The sequence below is a fragment of the Mobula birostris genome, chromosome 3 (genome assembly GCF_030028105.1).
Source record: "Mobula birostris isolate sMobBir1 chromosome 3, sMobBir1.hap1, whole genome shotgun sequence".
Lineage (NCBI taxonomy): Eukaryota > Metazoa > Chordata > Chondrichthyes > Myliobatiformes > Myliobatidae > Mobula > Mobula birostris.
The window spans coordinates 72,365,210-72,385,618 of NC_092372.1; the positions used below are offsets into that span (position 1 = coordinate 72,365,210).

At 42.1% G+C, this 20,409-nt stretch overlaps 1 protein-coding gene across 7 annotated transcripts in view; it reads left to right on the forward strand.

Annotated features, from left to right (window-relative positions):
• arap2 (ArfGAP with RhoGAP domain, ankyrin repeat and PH domain 2) overlaps positions 1-20,409 on the forward strand; it is a 389,695-nt gene that overhangs the window by 104,990 nt on the left and 264,296 nt on the right. For all 7 annotated transcript variants that reach the window (XM_072252909.1, XM_072252908.1, XM_072252910.1 and 4 more), the window contains 2 exons: positions 2,009-2,085; positions 14,435-14,773. In XM_072252909.1, coding sequence (XP_072109010.1) covers positions 2,009-2,085; positions 14,435-14,773 — 416 coding nt within the window. The remainder of the gene's footprint in view (positions 1-2,008; positions 2,086-14,434; positions 14,774-20,409) is intronic.

Here is a 20,409-nt window from a genome sequence, read left to right on the forward strand (position 1 = left end):
TTGTGATATCACGCCGGAGGAAATAGTGTATCATTTCCTAATGCATGCATTACTGAATGACAATAAAAGAGGACTGTGTGTCTTCATAATCTAATCTAGTCTGCTCCATCATGGGTATCAGCTGGCAGGATCATGCGTCCAACAACGAGGCCCTGGAGAAGGCTCAACTTCTAAGCATGGAAACCACTTTGTTGCTCAAGCAGCTCCGCTGGTCAGGCCATGTGTCTCGCGTGGACAACTCCAGATTACCGAAAGCAATACTCTACACTGAACTCTCTCAGGGCAAGGGAGATCATGGTGACCCACGCAAGAGGTACAAAGACCAACTTAAGCAGCAGGTCTCTCAGGCAAATACTGAGGTCACTGAGTGGCAGCAGCTGGCTTGTGACAGAGACCACTGGAGAGCACTGATCCATGGAGAAGCCAAGAATTTTGAGGAATCTTGAAGAGCGACAGCTGAAGAGAAGAGGAGACGTAAGAAAGATCCTACTACCCAAGCACCCGCATCCCAATGGTTCCTGTATCCCTACTGCTAGGTGTGGTGTGACAGGTGGTTGATCAACCAAGAGAGTGGGCGAAGGACAATGGGTATATTGAGCCAAGTAGGGGAGGGGGAGGGGGAGGTCAGCAGAACTGGGAGAGAGTAGACAGGTAGCTGATAGATGGAAACAGGCAAAAAAAAAATGAAGCAGAAGATAGTGTTTTTTTCCCTCTAGGGTTGGAAATGACAATATTAAAGGGAATATCTTTAAGACAAGGGGTAAAGCTTAAGGAACATTTTTATGAAGCAAGTTTTTTTTTATACAGTGTGATAGGTGGCTGGAATGCACTGCCAAGGGGAGTGATAGAAGCAAATATGATAGCGAAGGCTAAAGCATTTAGACATGTGAGGAATGGAGAGATGCAGACCATGTGCAGGCAGTTATGCTGTTTAAATTGACATCATTGTCAGTGCAGCCATCATGGGCCAGAGGACCCAATCCTTTGCTCTACTGCTCTGTGTCCCATCTGCTGGAAAAAAAAATTAATAAAATTTGAGGCACTTTTCTCCTCGCAGGATTGGTGACTAAATTCCCATAAATGGCTAATGCTTTTGTATCCTCTTTTCTCATAGCTTTTCCTCTGGCATCTAACTTCAGCATCTCTTGGACTGCAATGTTTGGCAGTGTACTACATTCAAGTTCAGTTCTTCTGATGTGATCGGGTGCAATGTTTTTGTCCTGGAAACTATATAAGAGTTTGCTCTTTCCATGACAATCAGAAGCTATGCAAATGAACAATAATGGCCACCAGAGCTGTGCTAAGTATACATTGTACAATATGAGTAATAGGAGTGCTAAGTGGCAACAAAAGTGTAGGGCTGTATCCTCTTAACCATTTTTAGATAGGGTGGTGCTAATATTTCCTGTGAGCACGCAAAGATTTTGTTTTTAAGAGCATTCTAACAGGCAAAATATCTAATTATCAAAATAAAACAAGATAAGGTTTTGCTAATTGGTTATTTCTATCCTGTCAATTGCACACCCATCTGCAATTTCTTTGCACACAGACCAAGAAACCCTTTACTGAGCTGAGGCTGGATCTAAATTATTTAACTGGTACCACTTGATCCCGTGTAAAATTTTAGTGGTTTGCTGACTCTGATGGCTCATCTTGTTTAACAGTTGCCTGCATGTCAACAAAGCGTTCCAGCTCCAGGTGTGGAAAACTTACTGGATATATAAATAAGCAAGCGGAACTAATGATCTGTGTGATGAATGTCGATCAGACTGGTCATGGTAGAAGATGACATGAACATTTTCTGCTTAGTGTTTTTATACTTCAGTTTATACTTGGACATCCTTTCTAGTGCAGCAATCTGAGTTTCTGAAATTCTTGCAACACACACTAAATGTTGGAGGAACTCAGCAAGTTTGGATTTCCAGCATCTGCAGATTTTCTTGTGTTTGTGTTGCTGAAATTCTTAATATGCTTTTCAGTTATTTATATCAATCTATTCTCTTTTTAGACTTTACGAAAGCAGTTACCTGGCATGGAGACCTCTGTAAACCAGGACAGTAATCAAGTGATGAACAATGATCTCAGGTAGAGAGGTTTCATGATTTGCTTTTCTTTTTAACTTATCCATAAAAACTTATCCAATGCCTGTTTAGAGCCTAATTTTTATTTCTGTGTGCTGGTCAAAGGCGTTTGTGTTTCAGTGATAATATATTGTCTTGTTCTAGGGAAGCATTTGGGATCTGATTCATGACTTTTGATCAGGAGTTCTGATCCATTTTGTTGAGATAGTTTCCTTCGTGCCATTGGTCTCTATATCCATTTGTTATATCTAAGTGGGGAAAGTGCGAAGATAAGGATTTGTCTTGAAAGAATGTGTCTTGGTGCATGTGGGCAAATGTAGTAGATGATGGAGTACAGATGTAGAGAAATGGAAAAAAAAATAGGAGTTAGTATTCACAGCTGTAACTGGACAGGAGGATAAAATGGTTAAATGACAGGTTAAATTTTTGTTTATTGAGGCGTAGAAAATAAAAGCAGCAATGTTTTGTTTAAAGTATAAGCTACTAGTTAAGCCTCAGCTGAAACAACCCATTCATTTTATATCGTCACTTCAGAGAAAGGATCAAATGAGTATACTTAAAGGTAAAAGAGTGTTGCCAGAATTGGATGGTTTAAACTGAGGGTAGGTTGGAGAGGATGTGGTTGCTTCCCTTGGAATAGCAGAGACTGGATGGTTGAACAGAAGGAAGGAGGGTGGACTTGATTGAGGAGATTAAATAAAATGCCTAGATAGAGTTTGTGAGATTAAACTAGTCCTATGGCATCAGAAATTAGGGAAGCATTGCTATGAAATAATAGGTACAGGGATTAAAGGGAAGTTGAACCGTTCTTGTGCTGATGAAGACCTGGAGATCACTGTTTGGTGGAGTGGTAGTGACAGAAACCTTCACATTTTAAAACGTACTTGGATGCTTATTTCTTAACCATCAATGTAATGATGTATGCCAGGGGCTCGAAAACAGGCTTGGGTAGATGCTTATTTCTTAGCCATCATGGACACAATAGTTCAAGGATCTATGTGTCCATATCGTAAAGCTGCTGCACAACAAAGTAAAATAGGAAATGACCATCATGTGAGATAGTGGTGGCATGTTAGTGTAGTGGTTAGTGGAATGCTTTATTGCGCCAGTGATCATGATTGGGTTTCAATTCCTGCTGCTGCCTATAAGGAGTTTGTATGTTCACCCGTGAAGATGTGGCTTTCCTTTGAATGCTTCAGTTACCTCCCACACTCCAAAGATGTTTGGGTTATGGTTAGTGAGTTGTAGGTATGGTATGTTGGTGTTTGAAGCATGGTGACACTGACAGGCTGTCTCCAGCACAGTCTACAGACTGTGACACAAATGGCACATTTCACTGTATGTTGTGGCAAATAAAGCTAATCTTTAGGTTTTTAAAGATGCTAAAAGGATGGAAATACATGACATTTGTGGTATCAAAAGGAGTTTTTCTATATTTAGAGTGTTCCTTGATTATTGTTGCTTTGAAAGATCTGCAGTGAAGTTCGTAGGGTAATGTAAGGGGTGGGAGCACATTCGTAATTCATAAACACTGACATTGAGTTGGGGTTCAGTTTAAGAGGCTGGCCTAACGTGATGACTTAATGACATGATTTTTTTTTTACTACTTTTTATGTTCTACATTTTGTTTACAGTAAAAGCAGTTGTTATGGTTTCCCTTTCTGCCATTTTATTTACAAAAACGTACACTGGTGACCTCAAATTTCTTGGATGATTCCAGAGTTATTCAACATCTTGGCCAATGCAGTCAGCTTGAAACTGCTAGAGTTTTGGAAGCAAAATGCCAGTGCTTGGTTTGTACCAGACGAGGCCAAATTTACACTACGAACGACACCAGATGTTACTACGTAGTAGCAGATCTCAGTCGATCCACGACAGTGAGTGTAATGAGTCTGCTTGAATACCTGCCTGAACGCGAAAATATTGCATGCTGAAGACTCACTTATTACAGACTTTTGGACTATTGGAGTATGATTGCGCTAAACGGTTGTTCTCCTTGCCTACCCTGGATGATGCTAACCCTTCAGAGCTAATGGACCATAAGCTGTCTCTCCTGGGAAATCACCATCCTTGTTTTATTTTTGAAGCACTCTTGATGCAGCAAATACCTGATCAAGTTTGCATAGCCCTCACTAATAACACCCATGAATAACTATAAGGAGCTTTCTGAAATGGCTGGTAGTCTACACTCAGCCAGGCAGAGGAGCATAATTCCTCCTCCTTTCCCTGCCTCACTAAGCCTGGTCAGTACGGCCCCCAGCACACACCTGCCCGTGGCTGCAAAACAATGTTGGGTCTGTGCTTTTACTACACTCACTTCGGTACGAATGTTAGGAAGTGTCGACCGCCTTGCAACTTTGGCAGGGCCAGCCCATCAGGACATCAGAGGTCTGTGAACACTGTGGGTTCCAGCTGCCGGGGTAGCCTTCTGCTCATTACAGACACCCTTTCAGAGTGATGCTTTTTGTGTGACATGGGTGCTTAAGTGAGAGTGCTGCCAGCATCACATGTTGATCAGAAGGCAAAGAGCAACAAAACCTTGCTGGAGTTCACTAAAGGCAGCGAGATCCAGACTTACGAGATACAACGGGTGATGCTCTGCTTCAGCGGGCAACATTACATGTGGGACTTCGTCCTGAGGTGGCTAGACCAGCGCTCAGCACAGATTTCCTGTGTGCCCAAGGACTGTTAGTTGACCTTAGGAGCTCCTGACTTGTGGATGTCAAGGATGCAGGTTGTAACCCTGCTCCCCCAGTAAGCTCCCCACAATGGCTCTGACAAGTGCATGCACCACTGTATGTGAGTTCACCAAACCTCACCAAGCTTACACTCTCAACTACTGTCACAAATCATGGGGTTGAGCACCACATTTCCACAACTGTTCCGCATGTGTAGACTAGACCCAGAAAAGTTAGCCGCTGCGAAGGCTGAGTTTGCCAACATGGAAAGCCTTGGCATTGTACACAGGTTGAATAGTCCCTGGGCTTCATCCCACCATGTGGTCCCTAAGCCCACTGGTGGTTGCCGCCCATGTGGCAATTACTGATGCCTTAACGAGGTCACCTCCCCTGATCGTCACCTGGTCCCACACATCCAAGACTTATTGGCACATTTAGCCGGAAAGTTAATTTTTTCTAAAGTTGACTTGGGGGCTACCATCAGGTGTCTATGTGCTTGGAGGACATTCCCAGAATGGTTGTGATAACCCTGTTTGGCTTCTTAGAGTTTCTGTGCATGCCTTTTGGGCTGAAAAGTGCAGCACAGACTTTCCAAAGGCTGTTGGACTCTGTATTACATTTTCTATTTGTTTATCTGGTTGACATACTTGTCACAAGTGCATCCAAATCTGAACATGTATCACATCTTTGCATACTTCTGAGTGCTTAAGCCACCATGGGTTGGTTATTAATCCTGCTAAATCCCAGTTTGGGTTGTCAACTATTGACTTTCTTGGCTGCGAAAAAACTCCCATTAAAAGTCACCACTATTTTGGATTTCCCACCACCCTGCACTACTAAAAAACTACAAGAGCTTTTAGGTATGGTGAATTTCTATCACGACTTCATTCCATGAGCTGCTGAACTGATGCTTCCCTTGTTTAGTGCCCTTAAAGGAAATGCCCATAATTGTGTGCTTGACTGGTCAGCGGACATGACCAGAGCATTTCATGACACCAAATGAGCTGTTTTCAGTGCGACCCTGCTGGAGTACCCTCTCCTCAGTGTACCTAAAGCCATTACTACTGACGCTTTAAGTCAAGTCAACTCAAGTTGCTTTTTATTGTCGTTTAGACCATGAGCTGCTGGTACAATACACAGTAAAAACGAAACAACATTCCTCCGGGACCATGGTGCTACATGAAACAACACAAAACCACACTAGACTAAGTGAGACAGCACAAAGCTACACTAGACTACGTAAGACAACATAAAAACTGCACTAGACTACAGACCTGCACAGGACTACATAAAGTACACAAAACAGTGCAGGGCAGTACAATAAATAATAAACAAGACAATGGGCACAGTAGAGGACAAATTACAATATAATAATAAATGATGTAGATGTCAGTCTAGTCTCTGGGTATTGAGGAGTCTGATGGCCTGGGGGAAGAAACTGTTACATAGTCTGGTTGTGGCAGCCCGAATGCTTCGGTACCTTTTGCCAGATGGCAAGAGGGCGAAGAGTTTGTATGAGGGGTGCATGGGGTCCTTCAGAATGCTATTGGCTTTACAGGTACAGCGTATAGTGTAAATGTCTGTAATGGTGGGAAGAGAGATCCCCATGATCTTCTCAGCGGACCTCACTATCCACTGCAGGGTCTTGCAATCCGAGACCGTGCAATTCCCGAACCAGGCAGTGATGTAGCTGCTCAGGATGCTCTCAATACAACCTCTGTAGAATTTGGTGAGGATGGGGGCGTGGGAGATGGATTTTTCTCAGCCTTTGCAGAAAGTAGAGACGCTGCTGGGCTTTCTTGGCTATGGAGCTGGTGTTGAGGGACCAGGTGAGATTCTCCGCCAGGTGAACACCAAGCAATTTGGTGCTCTTAACAATCTCAACGGAGGAGCCGTCAATGTTCAGCGGAGAATGGTTGCTCCGTGCTCTCCTAAAGTCAACAACCATCTCTTTTGTTCACATTCAGAGACAGGTTGTTGGCTGTGCACCAGTCCTTAAGCCACTGCACCTCCTCTCTGTATGCTGACTCATCGTTCTTGCTGATGAGACTCACCACGGTCGTGTCATCGGCGAACTTGATGATGTGGTTCGAGCTGTGTGTTGCAGCACAGTCGTGGGTCAGCAGAGTGAACAGCAGTGGACTGAGCACACAGCCCTGGGGAGCCCCCGTGCTCAGTGTGATGGTGTTGGAGATGCTGCTCCTGATCCGGACTGACTGTGGTCTCCCAGTCAGGAAGTCTAGGATCCAGTTGCAGAGGGAGGTGTTCAGGCCCAGAAGTTTCAGCTTTCTAATCAGGTGCTGAGGAATGATTATATTGAATGCTGAACTGAAATCTATAAACAGCATTCGAACGTATGTGTCTTTTTTGTCCAGATGGGTGAAGGCCAGGTGGAGGGTGCTGGCAATGATGTCGTCTGTTGAATGGTTGGGACGATACGTGACCTGCAGGGGGTCCAGTGAGGGGGGCAGCAGGGTCTTGATGTGCCTCATGACAAGCCTCTCGGAAAAACTTCATGATGATGGATGTGGGTGCAATGGGACAGTAGTCATTGAGGCAGGACACTGAAGACTTCTTCGGCACGGGGACGATAGTGGCGGCCTTGAAGCACGTAGGAACGACGGCGCTGCTCAGGGAGATGTTGAAGATGTCAGTGAGAACATCTGCCAGCAGGTCTGCACATCCTCTGAGCACTCTGTCAGGAATATTGTCTGGTCCAGCAGCCTTCTGTGGGTTGACCCTGCATAGAGTTTTCCTGACACCAGCCACGGTAAGACACAGCACCTGGTCATTGGGAGAAAAAGTGGCCTTCCTCGCCACCACGTCATTTTCCACCTCGAAACGAGTGTAGAAGTTGTTCAACGCTTCTGGGAGGGAGGCATCACCAGCACAGGCAGGTGATGTTGTCCTGTAGTTGGTGATGTCCTGAAAGCCCTTCCACATGTGCTACGTGTCGCTGCTGTCCTGGAAGTGGCTGTGGATTCACTGGGCGTGTGCACGCTTTGCCTCCCTGATGGCCCGGGACAGTTTGGCCCTCGCTGTTGTTAGGGCTGCCTTTAGACTATGCTGTGGGTGCTGTGCACGAACAGTTGGTTGGAGGTGTGTGGCAACCACTTACCTTCTTCAGCCTGCAGCTCTGGCCCCCCAAAAAGTACAGCATGTCTGACCACAAACCTCAGTCCTATCTGGCTGTCCGCCATTTTAATTTTCTACTAGAGCGTCAAAATTTCACAGCGTTCGTTGACCACGAACCCCTCATGCACGCGATGGCCAAAATATTAGACCCTTGCATGGCAGCAACACCACCTAGCCTACATATTGGAGTTCACAACAGACATACAACACATGCAGGGGAAAAATAATGCCGTGACTGATTACCTTTCACGGCCAGCCACTGTGGCCATACATATTGGAGTCGATTATGCCCGCTTGGCAGCTGACCAAGCCACTGACCCAGAGGTCCATGCCTACCAAACAGCAGTCACAAGCCTGTGTTTGGCTGACATCGGGGAAGCTGGGGTTTCTCTCCTGTGCAATGTCCCCAATTCACATCAGACTTCTGGTTTGTGATGGCCCGGAATCTGAGTGTTATCACTGCATTTGATTAATAAGCTGTTCAGGTGAAATCTCAGGTAGCTTTCTTGGAGCCTGAGACAACAAAGGCAATTGGGAGAAGCTTTTCTATGAGCAGATGATTCAAGCAGATGGGAAATAGGTTCAAATTGATGGGCAGAAGATTCAAGGGTTTAAAGAGAGTAGACTTTTTTTCTTAAAAGGGATTTGTTAAGATTTTGATCTTAGTGCAATCAAAATTAATCGATTGAACTTAAATCAATCAGAACGTTTAAATGGGAATTGTATACAGACAGGGGAAGAAGGTAAATTGTAAAACTTGAGAAAATGGGATTGAACTGATTTCATATGACGAACCAGCATGGGCTCAATGGCGTTGTGTGCTTTGATAATCCTGTGTGATAGTAATTATTCAACTGTGCCAGCTAAGTTTTGACCACAGAGGCGGTTCATCAGAAATTGTCAGAAACATCCTGTCTGCACCCAAATATGTTACCACAATGAGGCAGGATTAAATGGTTGCTGCTTACTTTTCTTATTATTGTTCTGGTTGAGGGCAAATGAATCTTCATGTTTATAACGATACTACCTACTAATTTTAAAAAAATAATTATTACCTAGTGATGCTAGTGATGTGCTTCCCCCCCCCCCCCCCCACTAATTCATAAAGTATATGTTTCCAGAGTGGAAACCTGTATTTCAGTTGTGGACTTGGCCATGATTCTTTACCTTTTATTCAAAATGGCCTTCCAATAATTCTCTGCTGTCTTGGAATTTCTCCATACACAAACATTGTAGAAATGGTTTTGGTACAGCAGCAGCTGGTAAATAAAAATGGGACTTACTGGTTCAATGCCTCCAACTATGCAGAGAAAATAGCAGCTCTTAATGTGATATGGTGGAAATGTGCCCTGCACTGAGGGGAAGGTTGAGGTAACTTTCATAGTTGCAAGGCATGCAGTATAGTTCATGCAGGGAAAGTGGAATTCATAAACATGCAATTTGGATTCAAAGTGCAGTTAAATTATCTCAATCCAGCACTGTACCACTTGGCCCAGCTCCCCAGCTACTTATAAAATCTGTAGGAAACACCATGGAAGCCAATGTTGATTGACACATTTTATCAGTTTAAGGATGTTCTCCTTATTAGCTAAAAGCCTTAGATGGCTTTTGTTTCATTTCATATGTAACATAGCTGCTATATTTAAAATAAAATAAGTTTTGTATTAGAAAATGAATTGCTTTCTTTAATATATAGAAAAATGTTTTTTTTTTCCCTGAATAAGATACAAACCATAGCATTGTAACATTTTTTAAAATAAAACTTAAATTGTGTAGGCATGATTGAAAACCAAATTTGGGTTGCTGATAACTACTTGTAACATTTTTTTTACTTCATTGTTTATTGTGCAGCTGAAATCATGTTCGTTTGTGAATATTGTGTAACTTTTAATTAGATTTCCAAAGTTTTCTCCCTTACCACCTTCTTGTGATACTCAAGCTTATCTGCGCCACTTTTAGTAATGGTTTCAATTTTGCACTACATGCGCAACTGCTGAGTGGACTATGAACAGATAACTTAGTGCAATCTGCTTGCTTTTAAGATAACACTTACTTTCTCCTCTAATACAGTCTCTCTAATGTCTCTTTGATACCCTTGCTGTTAAGCGTGCACCCAACCTCCATGGTTCCCTTAATCCAGTTCTAGTTTGGTCATTTTGGGACTTTATTTTTCCAATGTTTTGTGATGTGGACCTTTACCACTTTAGCTCTTTTAAACACAGCATTCTGCTTGCTTAACTTACCACACTGGTTCTGTTAACATTGTGTTCAACACTCACTGTCTTACTTTCAAGTCACAGTATTGTCTGACTTTGCCTTGACAGTGGCCTTCTGATGTGTGGTCTGAGCGTATTCTCTGGAGTTCAAGGACTTTCCTTCATTTCGCTATTGTTGAAAAGGTCACTTATCTTCTCCACACTTGCTGTCAGAAATTCAAAACCACCAAGTACAGTTTTGGCACCATGTTGTATTAGTTACCCTGTTATAGGAAGGACATCATTATAGTGGAAAGAGTGCAGCAGATTTATAAGGATGTTGTCAGGACTTGAGGACCTTGGTTATAGGGAGACATTGGGCAGGATAGGACAGGATATTCCTTGGAGCCCAGGAGACTGACAAGTGACCTTATCGTGGTGTATAAAAATCATGAGAGAGATACACTCAGTGGCCACTTTATTAAAGTGGCCACCTCCTGCACTTAATAAAGTGGCCATTGAGTGTCTGTTTGTGGTCTTCTGCTGTTGTAGCTTGTCCACTTTACGGTTTGATGTTTTGTGTATTCTGAGATGCTCTTCTGCGTACCACTGTGGCAATGCATGGTTGTTTGAGTTACTGTCACCTTCCTGTCAGCTTGAATCAGTCTGGTCCCTCTCCCTGACCTCTGTCATTAACAAGTTGTTTTTGCCCTCAGAACAGCTGCTCACCGGACAATGTTTGTTTTTTGCACCATTCTCTGTAAATTCTAGAGACTATTGCGCGTAAAAATCCCCGGAGGTTAGTAGTTTCTGAGATACTCAAACCATCCTGTCTGGCACCAACAATCATTCCATGGTCAAAGTCATGTAAATTACATTTCTTCTCCATTCTGATGATTGGTCTGAACGACAACTGAGCCTGTGGACCACGATTGCATGTTTTTATGCATTGAATTGCTGCCACATAATGGTTATATATTTGCATTAATAAACAGGTGTACAGATGTACCTAACAAAGTGGTCACTGAGTATAAATACTGTGAACACACATAATTTATTTCCCAGCATAAGGAAATAAAAACTAGAGATGTACTCTAAGATAAAATGACCCTGATGATTCATATACAGACCCCCAAACAGTGGTAAGGATGTGGCCTACAAATTACAATGGGAAATAGAAAATGCATGCCAGAAGGGCAATGTCACAATAGTCATGGGGGACTTCAATATGGAGATAGATTAGGAAAATCAGGTTGTTGCTGGATTCCCAGAGGGGAATTTCTAGAGTGCCAATGAGATGGCTTTTTCGAGCAGCTCGTGGTTGAGCCCACTGGGGGGTCAGCTGTTCCGTACTTGGTGTTGTACAATGAACCAGAATTGATTAGAGAGCTTAAGGTAAAAGAACCCTTCCGGGAAGTGATCATAACATGATCAAATTCACCCTGAAATTTGAGGAAGAGAAGCTAAAATCACATCCGTCAGTATGACAGTGCAGTAATGGGAATTGGCCAAGTTGATTGGTAAAGAACTCTGCCAGGGATGACGGCAGAGCATCAATGGCTGGAATTTTTGGAAGCAATTCAAAAGGTGCAGGCTATATACATGCCAAAGAGGAAGAAGTATTGTAAAGGCAAGATTACACACTCTTCAAGAAGGGATAGAGGCAGAAGAAAGGAACCTATAGGCCAGTTAGTTTGCCCTCGGTGGTTGGGAAGATGTTAGAGCTGATTATTAAGAAAGAGGTCTCAGGGTACTTGAAGGCACATGATAAAATAGGCCGTAGTCAGCATGGTTTCCTCAAAGGAAAATCTTGCCTGTAAGGAAATAACAAGCAGGATAGACAATTGCAAATTGTTTGATGCTGCCAACTTGGATTTTCAGGAGGCCTTTGTCAAGGTGCCACACATAAGGCTGCTTAACAAGCTATGAGGCCATGGTATTACTGGAAAGATGCTTTAGACATGCATCTGCGTGTCCGTGCATGCGTCCGTGATGATGGATTTTTCATGGCTTTTTCCAAGGCGCAGAGCGAGCGAGAGAGACTGTGTGGCGCGCCAGTCCTCACACAGACATTTTCGCAGTATTTTCCCTTTGTTTTTACAAGGTCGAGTTGCAGTCTCGACACTCAACCCGGCACAGATGGAAAGCGTATTCGGGGGCGGACCCAACTAGTTTCGAACCCGGGAGCCTCCGTTCCCGGGTCTGGCGCCGATGTCGTTGCGCCACCAGCCAGGCCTGAAGGATTATCTTAATCTTGCATCCTTCATTTACTGATTGAACAACGAACGAAGGTGTTTACTTTGAATTTCATCTGACTCCTTCATAATTAATTTTCTTTCAACTTATGGAGGGAAGACCTCCATTTTCCTCATATTAATAAATGCAACTGTAGCCTAATGTGAGTCTGATTTCCTGTTTAATATAGGGAACTTAAATCTGGTCACAACAGTCCTTTAACATGTGCCTCTGTTTAATAATAATAATATGTACTTTATTGATCCTGAGTGGGAAATCTTTTTGTTACAGCAGCAACATTTAAAAACACACTTAATATTAATAAATAATAATAATAAATTTAATAATATTAACTAATAATAAAGTACAGAATAATATACACAATTCACCAATGTGCAATACTGTACAATAATAATGTACGAAATAATAAAACAGAGACTATTGTACCATGATGTGTGTTCTCCTGTCGCACAGTGATGAACTGTTGTATATACTTATTGCATTTGGTAGGAAAGATTTTTGGCAACAGTCCTTGTGACAGCGAAGCTGAATGAGCCTGTTAGAAAGGGTGTTCCGCTGCTTATTCTGTACATCATGGAGAGGATGTGCCTGATTGTACATAGTGACCTCTCCACTACTAACTCAAAAGAGTCTGGATTGTAGCCAAGGGCAGATTCAGCCTTTTTGATCAGTTTATTACACTGAAAGTTCAAGAGTGTTTTTTCTAAAAAAAACAATCAAAAATGGCAAAGGATTTATTTAAAATGTTGAATGAGGGACCATCTAAAAAGAACAAAAGAACAAGCAAAGGATAACCAAAATGTTAAAGGGAGCATTTAATCTAGATCATGGAAGTCCCTCAGAAAGAGAGGGTAGTGAGTTAGTAGTGAATGATCAGAAATTGTTGAAATTATATCAGTATTTTTTGGTATTAATGACATTGATTTATTTACTGTGCAAACAAGAATCTTGAAGAACTAGCAGAGGTCTGGGAAAAAGCATCAGCTTGTATTGGGAATGGAAATGTGTCCTAGAACCAGGTAGAAAACAACATAATACTGGTTTTAAAATTGCTTTATAGTAATTATGGGCAAATTAACTTAACATCTCTGACAAAGAAAGCTTTAGAGTCTTTAATTAACAAAATTACTTAATGCAAGTGTAAAGGGAGTGGACGCAATTCCAAAAGCAATATTCTGTTTAATAAAAACAGATTTCTTTATGACAACAGTAGGCTTTTTGAAAATGTGCATACGTTGATATGCATGGATTTTTAACAAAATCCTTCCTTAAGAAAATGTATCAATTAAATGTTATAAATAAATCTGTTGGAAAAGATGAAGTGATTATGTATTATGATCTTAATGAATATGAAAACAATTTGGAAGGGGAGAAATATGTGATGTGAGCTTTTGTGTATTGAGAATTTGGAAGTAGATAACTGCATTTGAGAGGGTCTGGTTTTGTGTAGTCTTCTGATTGAGGGTTTGGAATTAGAAAGCTATTTCACTGTATTACGTGGAATGTTTTGTGGGCTTTAGAACGGAAATGCTCTTGGAGAATAAGTTGGTGCTAAATAAGATTGACATGTAGAAACATGAGCATGGAAAGCATGTAGGACTGCTACTGTTGGGTTTGTGGGGAAATAAACCTCAATGTAGACACTGATTTATCTTTAGATGTTTCTTCATTAGCTGCTTCAAAACATTCAAAACTGGAGTTGAAACAAGGTATATTTGATCCCAGCTGATTAGTGAAAATGACAAAGGAGAGATTAATTAGGTGACGAGCATTGCTTTTGCCTTGCAGTTTCTCTTTTTGTAATTTTATCATCATTTGGAATGATTTGAAATACTTAAAGCCATTTGTGTAGTGGACACATTTCAAAAATCCATTTCTACACATGATATCCTATCGTTAAATGCTGATTTGTTTTAAATAAATACAAATTCTGCACTAAGTTACTTATAGTCTTCAGTGGCTGCTGTTACTTGAAACAAATTAGCTATATCTAGCATTAAAGAAGCATTCTGGTCTATAACTTCGCTGTTTATTAGTGTTAATAAAATAAGATTTATTAGATAAATAATAACGCTTTATTTATTTTCAGGGACTACAGAACTGCAAATTTGAATGTGGACTATATTGAGCAGCCAGTAATACAATCTGACCATAGCACAGTGGAGGAAGAGAGTGAAGCGGAATATTCCACAGTAGATGACAGTATTTGCTATCAGAGATCATGTGTCCAGGCATTGCCTGAACATTATAGTAGCGTTCAAGCAGCATGCGGTTGCCGGGAGAGTCATTCGCCATCCTCTGGTTGCACAGGCGAATCTTCCTATGGGGAAGTGAATGCAGATGAAGATTCAATATCCCCCTATGCTTGTTTCTATGGCGCAACAAAGAAAACTAAAGAAGGTTGGCTGGATAAACTTTCACCACAAGGGTAAGAACATCATTTTTTATGCATGCGCATTTTGAAGTTTCTTTCTTCCGTTCAGTATTAACAGCAAGCTTCAAGCTTAAAAAGTTGTTACCTAATTGAAATACTCGCTTTCTTTTCTCAGTCATATGGTACTAAAATGTATGACAATCTAAAATAATGAGTCATTTGTGTGGTTGACATATCACAATTATTCAGTTGCTTTCTTTGCTTGAAGATACTTCCAATATTTGGCTCAGTAACTGGGGGCTGAGAAACTATCCTGGTAAATAGTATGCAAATGCCCACTAGTGGGGGAGAAACAGTGTAGTAACGTGCTTTCAGCTGGTGGTGGACACTGCATCCAAACCAAGTGCAATGGGATAATTTCTGTTCAGTTTCCATGTTTACTCCAAAAGAGAAATACTACACCATGTGTACTTCTGCATTTTCTGTTCTCGCTTGGAATCTTCAATGCTGCGATTTCCCCTCTCGTTGTGGAAAAGGAGACACCTCTATGTCGAATTGTTGCATGAGCAATTAGTTTTTATTGAAGTGCAGGCCACGGTCTCTCCTTGGGGGCTTTGCTATTGCTTGCTTGGTGGGTGGTGGGCACTGATGCTTCCTGCTGAAATAAGAGGGGGAGGGGGGTAGGTTGATGCTTTGCTGCTGCTTGTTTGTGGGAGGGGGAGAGTGGGCTTTGGGGCACTGGAGCTTTACTGTCATTTATTCCTTGGGTTTCTCCTGTTTTTGTGGATGTCTGCACAAATCAAGAACTTCAGGTTGTATACTACAAGCATTCCCTGATATCAAATGGAACAGTAGAACCATTTCACAACTGCCAGGAATCTGGCATTTTAGCTGTAAAATGCTTTGGGTTTCAAGGAGTACTCTGTGTGCATCCTCTCTATACACATCATGAATATTGTGATGCGAATTATGTTGACCAGATTATTGGGAGATGTGCAAACCATATATGATGTTCTCATTCTCTGGAAGTATGCAGAGTAGGCAGATTGTAGTCTAGCTGACATTACAATGATGATTTAAACTCAGAATTGTGAAATGGACCCTGATGAGAAAACTAAAGGCAAATGCTCAACCCTCATAGTAGATCACACATTTAGATCCTTCTGCCAGGATTATTCGAATCAATTGCATGGGTATTTGATGTTTTTTTTTCCAGTGTGTGGGCTTCTTCAGTGTTTCATGCTTCCAAGCCATTATCTGTCAGTGAAGTATTATATTGGGAAGTAAAAGTATTTCTGTTGATTTCAAGCCTTCTGCAGTGCCCCACTGCTCCAATATATACATGCAATTTGGCTGTGGTTCCTGTCACAGTGCAACATGCTGGGAAGAATGAAGGGTGGTTGTGCAGAGAAATCTCTTAGTAACAACTTTCATTCATAGAGGTTTTAAAAATCAATTCTATTAATACTCACCTCAGTGAAGGTCAATGCATGGACAACTTGTGATTTTATAACAAATATATCAGAGTGACAGATGTAGATGAATTTCTTTGCTGGTGTTCTTTAAGGCAAAGGATGCAATGAACTTGCAGGTTTAGAGTTCATTCCAGACTGGAGATAGAAATACTTGTCCATAGTTGCTGTGCACTGTTGTTGCATTAGGGAAGTCTCAGATACTGTTAATGCCCAGGAATGCTGAATGAACCTCTTAAAAGTCATAGAACACAACAGCACAGAAACAGGGTAAGACAAAGGAACACTTACCAATCCTCATAGAGGGATCAGAAGTGGAGAGAGTGAGCAGTTTCAAGTTTCTGGGTGACAAGACCTCTGAGGATCTAACCTGATCCCAACATATTGATGTAGCCATAAAGAAGGAAGGACAGCAGTTATGCTTCATTAGGAGTTTGAAACGATTTGGCATATCAACAAATACACTCAAGAACTTCTATAGTTGTATCGTGGAGATCATTCTGACAGGCTGCATCACTGTCTAGTATGGAGCGGCTACTGCACAGGACCGAAAGAAGCTGCAGAAGGTTGTAAATCTAGTCAGCTCCATCTTGGGCACTAACCTACCAAGTACCCAGGACATCTTTAGGAAGCGGTGTCTCAGAAAGGCAGCGACCATTATTAAAGACCTCCAGCACCCAGGGCATGCCCTTTTCTTGCTGTTACCATCAGGTAGGAGATACAGAAGCCTGAAGGCAAACACTCAGCGATTCAGGAACAGCTTCTTCCCCTCTGCCATCCGATTCCTGAATGGACATTAAACCCTTGGACATTACCTCACTTTTTTAAATATACAGTATTTCTGTTTCTGCACATTTTTTTAAATCATCTATCCAATATATGTAATTGACTTGTTTATTTATTATGTTCTTTTTATTATTACTATTTTTTCTCTCTCTGCTAGATTATGTATTGCATTGAACTGCTGCTGCTAAGTTAACAAATTTCACGTCACATGCCGGTGATACTAAATCTGAATCTGAAAATACTCCAAATTTCGCACACCAATGTATTATAAAATTTCAATATAACATCCCATCTCCTATACTCAATATATTGATTTATGAAGGCCAATGTGCCAAAAGCTTTCTGTATGACTCTATCTACCTGTGATGCCACTTTCAGGGAATTATGGATCTGTATTCCCAGATCCCTCTTTTCTTCCACACTCCTCAGTGCTCTACTGCTCTCAATGAATAGAAAAGATATTGGGGAAAATAGATAGGAAGGGATCCAGGTTATAGCAGAGACATCAGGTACCACAATTTTGATGGCATGGCAGACTGAGAAACAGTAGAAATTGTACGGGGTATCTGAAGGCGGTCATCCCAGCCCGAATGGGGAGTGAATACAAATGAGCTGGGCCTGTTCCGTGGTTGGGCCAGGGAACCCCAGCCCCTCCTGTGCATCAGTGAGAGGGTCTGTAAGCCTGATACACTTATCTTGCTGGTGCCCCTGGAAAGAGAGTTATTAGCTATCAGAGAATGAAGGGGTGATGATGATGAATATGATTAAACTGCAACCGATTAGCAGGGGAGGCGGCAACAGGCATATGAATAACGAACAACACACATAAAAACTGCTGGTGGACGCAGCAGACCAGGCAGCATCTATAGGAAGAGGTACAGTTGACGTTTCGGGCCGAGATCCTTCGTCAGGACTAACTGAAAGAAAAGCTAGTAAGAGATTTGAAAGTTGGAGGAGGAGAGGGAGATCCGAAATGATAGGAGAAGACAGGAGAGGGAGGGATGGAGCCAAGAGCTGGACAGTTGATTGGCAAAAGGGATATGAGAGGATCATGGGACGGGAGGCCTAGGGAGAAAGAAAGGTGGGGGGGAGCCCAGAGGATGGGCAATAACAGATAGGGTATGAGGGGGAGGTGGGGCATTAACGGAAGATAGAGAAGTCAATGTTCATGCCATCCAGGTTGGAGGCTACCCAGACGGAATATAAGGTGTTGTTCCTCCAACCTGAGTGTGGCTTCATCTTTACAGTAGAGGAGGCAGTGGATAGACATGTCAGAATGGGAATGGGACGTGGAATTAAAATGTGTGGCCACCTCACACTTGTCTTCATTAAGTTTCATCTGCTATTTTTCAGCCAATTTCATCAGCTGGTTCGGATCCAGCTACAAGCTTTGATAGTCTCTCATTCTGTCCAATATACCCCCAATCTTGGTGCCATCTGGAAATTTACTGATTGTTGATGAAGATGACAAACAACAATACACCCAGCACCGATCCCTGTGCTGGGACTGATCCAGTAATTCAGCCTCTAGTCAGAGAGGCAACCATCTACAACCAGTCTTTGGCTTCTTTCTCCAAGGCAATGTCTAATCCAATTCACTGTCTGACTGTGAGTGCCAAGCAGCTGAACCTTCTAGACCAACCTCCCATGCAGACAGCATTCACCACCTTGCCTTCATTTGTCTTTTCTGGTAACTTCCTTGAAAAGCTATAAGGTTGGTTAGAAACAACCTACTGCACACAAAGCCATGTTGACTATCTTTAATCATACCCAATCTATTCAAATACTTATGATATCTTCCAATAACTTTCCCATCATTGATGTCAGGCTCACTGACCTATAATATCCTGGCCTTTCTTAAACAACAGAACTACATTAGCTATCCTCCAATCCTCCCGCACCTCAGCCATGGCTAAGGATATTTTAAATATCCCTGCTAGGGACCCTGCGATTTCTGCACAAACTGCCCACAGGGTCCAAGGGAACACATTGTCAGGACCAGGGGGTTTATCCACCCTAATTTATCTCAAATCAGCAAACACACCCTCCTCTGTAATCTGTATAGGGACAATGAACTCACTGCTACTTTGCCTCACATCTATAGACTCTGTGTCTATTTCCTGAGATAATAGATGCAAATAATCTATTTAAGATCTCCCCTATCTCTGTTGACAATAAACTCTACTGGTCAAAGAACACTGAGGCTGTCTACAAGACGGTTCAGAGCCGTCCCTATTTCCTGAGGAGACTGAGCTCTTTTAACATCTGCCAGACGATGCTGAGGATGTTCTACGAGTCTGTGGTGGCCAGTGCTATCATGTTTGCTGTTGTGTGCTGGAGCAGCAGGCTGAGGGTGGCAGACACCAACAGAATCAACAAACTCATTCGTAAGGCCAGTGATGTTGTGGGGATGGAACTGGACTCTCTCATGGTTGTGTCTGAAAAGAGGATGCTGTCTAAGTTGCATGCCATCTTGGTCAATGTCTCCCGTCCACTACATAATGTACTGGGTGGGCACAGGAGTACATTCAGCCAGAGACTCATTCCACGGAGATGCAGCACAGAGCGTCATAGGAAGTCATTCCTGCCTGTGGCCATCAAACTTTACAACTCCTCCCTTGGAGGGTCAGACATCCTGAGCCAATGGGCTGGTCCTGGACTTATTTCATAATTTACTATTTATTATTTATGGAGCAACTGTAACGAAAACCAATTTCCCCCGGGATTAATAAAGTATGACTATGGTTCCACACATGGATTACCATTCTGGTCTTCCAGATGACCAATTTTGTCCTTTGCTATTTACTTGTTCTTTATATATCTAGAAACTCTTGGGGTTCTCCTTCACTTTGTCTGCTAGAGCAACCTCATGTCTTTTAGCCCTCCTGATCTCTTTCTTAAGTGTTCTCTTATATTTCTTATACTCCTCAGGTACCTCCTTTGTTCCTGCTGGTTACATCTGCTGTGCACCTCCTTCTTTTTCTTAAACAGGCCCTCAATATCGCTCAAAAATGAAGGTTCCTTAAACCTGTTTTCCTTGCCTTTTATTCTAACAAGAACATACAAATTCTACTCTCAAAATGTAATTTTTGAAGATCACCCGCTTACCAAGTACACATTTGCCTGAAAACAATCTGTACCAATTCACACTTGCCAGATCCTTTCATCATCAACATTGGCCTTTCTCCATTTAGAATCTCAATCCAAGGATCAGATGTATCCTTTTCCATAACTACCTTGAAACTAGTGGCTTCATGATCGCTAGATCTGAAGTGTTACCCTACACAAACTTCTGACACCTGCCCTGTCTCATTCCCTGATAGGAGATCTAGTATCACACTCTGTCTAGTTGGGATCTCTATGTACTGAGTAAGGAAACTTTCTTGAACACATTTAACAAACCCTTTCCCACCTAGTCCTTGTACAGTATGA